Raw genomic sequence first — 2,306 nt, forward strand, 5'->3', positions numbered from 1 at the left:
TATGAGGACTGTTCTGGCCAAAGTGTGAACCGGGAAAAAAGTTCCATATATTTCAGTCCAAACACAAGCGATCTGGTGAGACAAAGATTGAAAGTCATTCTTGGTATATCAGTGGAGGCTTTTAATGAAAGGTATCTTGGTTTGCCAACAGCAACGGGACGGATAACGAGTGGAACCTTCGAACATCTCAGAGAAAGGATCCGGAGCCAGTTGCAGGGAGGCACCGAACGCATGATTTCATGCGCGGGACGGGAAGTGCGATTGAAGTCGGTGGCTCAGGCGATCCCGGCTTTTTCCATGAGTTGTTTCAAGTTGACGAAGAAAGTTTACAAAGGAATCACCTCATGTATGGCAAGATATTGGTGGAGTAGTTCTCTTGACCGCCGATCCTTACATTGGTTGGATTGGGATACACTTGCAACCGCGAAAGTGAAAGGCGGGATGGGTTTCAGGAATCTGGAACTGTTTAACTTGTCCCTTCTGGGGAAGCATGGATGGAGGCTCCTTACAAGTCCGGACTCGCTGTACGCGCGAGTGCTCAAAGGGAAGTACTTCCCTCATACTAACTTTCTCGATGCCCGAGCACAGCGGCACGCTTCGGCTACCTAGCGAGCTATCTTGGCAGGCAGGGAAGCTCTGAATGCTGGCATGATCAGAAGAATTGGAGATGGTTCGACGGTCTCGATTTGGAGAGATCCGTGGATACCGGGGCTGATCGCAATGAAGCCGTCCACTCACATCGGTACGGCAGATTTGAACTCGGTTTCAGATTTGATTGATGCCGAGACTGGGACGTGGAAAATCAACATAGTGCAAAACAATTTTATCACCCCGGAGGCAGAAGCTATACTAAATATCCCTTTGCGCCGGATGGGAGGTGATGACAGCTGGGCATGGTCAGCGGAGAAAACTGGTGTGTACACTGTAAAATTGGCTTACCGGACTCTCATGATTCGCAACGAGCATCGTGCTCTAGAAGAAGGGTCGGTAATTGAATCTTCATTGACGAATAAACAGATGTGGACGAAGCTTTGGAAGCTGAATGTTGTGCCCAAAGTTCGCGTGTTCTGGTGGCGAGTGCTTAGGGGGATCCTTCCTGTCGAGAGCACCCTCAAATACAGACACATAGCAACATTGGCCAGGTGTAAAATATGCCTGTCGGCGGATGAAGACATGTATCATGCATTGATACAATGTTCTCATGCAAATCGGTTCTGGATTGAAGCCCGCGATTGGTTGGGCATCAAGCTTCCGGAGCTACATGAGATGACATGGTCCAGGGATATTCTTTGCGATCCTCGTTTCGATCTTTCGGACCAAGCTAAGATCATTTCGGTGATGTGGGCTATATGGACATCTCGAAACAATATTACTCATGACAAGGCCAGTATGGATCCAAAGCAATCTGTGCAGATGATTAGAGATGCGCTGGCAGTGCTGGAGCTTCCGCCAAAGCATGCCAGCATTCTACCAGGTCATGGGTGGCGACCACCTGATGGTGAGGTTATCAAGATTAATACTGATGCTGCAATTTCCCTATTGGAGCATAGAGCAGGCATTGGTGGAGTGGCTCGGTCCACTTCATCATTCATCTCGGCTTGTTGCAAACCAATCCCTGGCATCACCGATCCACTTGTGGCAGAAGCAACCGCGGTACGTGAAGGTGTGGTGGTGGCTCTACTTCGTGGATTTACGCGAGTGCAGATTGAGACTGACTGTTTGAATGTAGTGAACCTCTGGAACTCGCGCCGTACTTCGCGCTCTCTGATAGCGCCGTTATTCTTAGATATTGAGGAGCTAGCTGCTAGTTTCATTTCTTTTGATATTCTACATGTAAAGAGACATGCCAATCTCCCGGCTCACCTTTGTGCGAGACATGCGAGCACATTGGAGGTGTCGGAGTGTTGGATGGACTCTCCTCCGGGTTTGCTGGTAACCAGCCTCATGGCTGATAGTGCTGGCGCCTTATCGTTTGAATAAAGCTCTTCATTGCCCTGAAAAAAATATTGCATTTTGATTCCAGCTGGTGCCTGATTTTTGTTTGTTTGTTTATTTGCTTGTTTGTCCCACGTTGAACCCGAGTTGGCGTGATGGTGCCCAGGTTTGACTGGTATTTGGGCCGACCACGCCATTAGAATAATTGGATCGTCATACTCTTATGTATGATGTATGCCTTCTTCACCATAAAGAAAATGTCCACATCTCTAAAAATACCAAGCTCTCTAAAAATTAGAATCTCAATTGGACAAGGGGGTTCCGGTTGTAAGAGGATGTTCGCTGTTTTCAGCCACTTAGATCCAGCATAT

General features: G+C 48.0%; 1 protein-coding gene across 1 annotated transcript; it reads left to right on the forward strand.

Annotated features, from left to right (window-relative positions):
- Positions 1 to 720: 720 nt before the first annotated feature.
- On the forward strand, positions 721 to 1,980 carry LOC147986584 (uncharacterized). Its single transcript, XM_087542072.1, has one exon. It carries the CDS (start codon positions 721 to 723, stop codon positions 1,978 to 1,980), a length of 1,260 nt encoding a protein of 419 aa, XP_087398198.1.
- Positions 1,981 to 2,306: the final 326 nt, after the last annotated feature.

This window comes from Triticum urartu, chromosome 2A (genome assembly GCF_056163025.1).
Source record: "Triticum urartu cultivar PI428250 chromosome 2A, HENAU_Tu73, whole genome shotgun sequence".
Classification (NCBI taxonomy): Eukaryota; Viridiplantae; Streptophyta; class Magnoliopsida; order Poales; family Poaceae; genus Triticum; species Triticum urartu.

Excerpts from the sequence above, each read along its gene's own strand:
- LOC147986584 (XM_087542072.1), top strand. The coding sequence starts at position 721 with ATGAAGCCGTCCACTCACATCGGTACGGCAGATTTGAACTCGGTTTCA.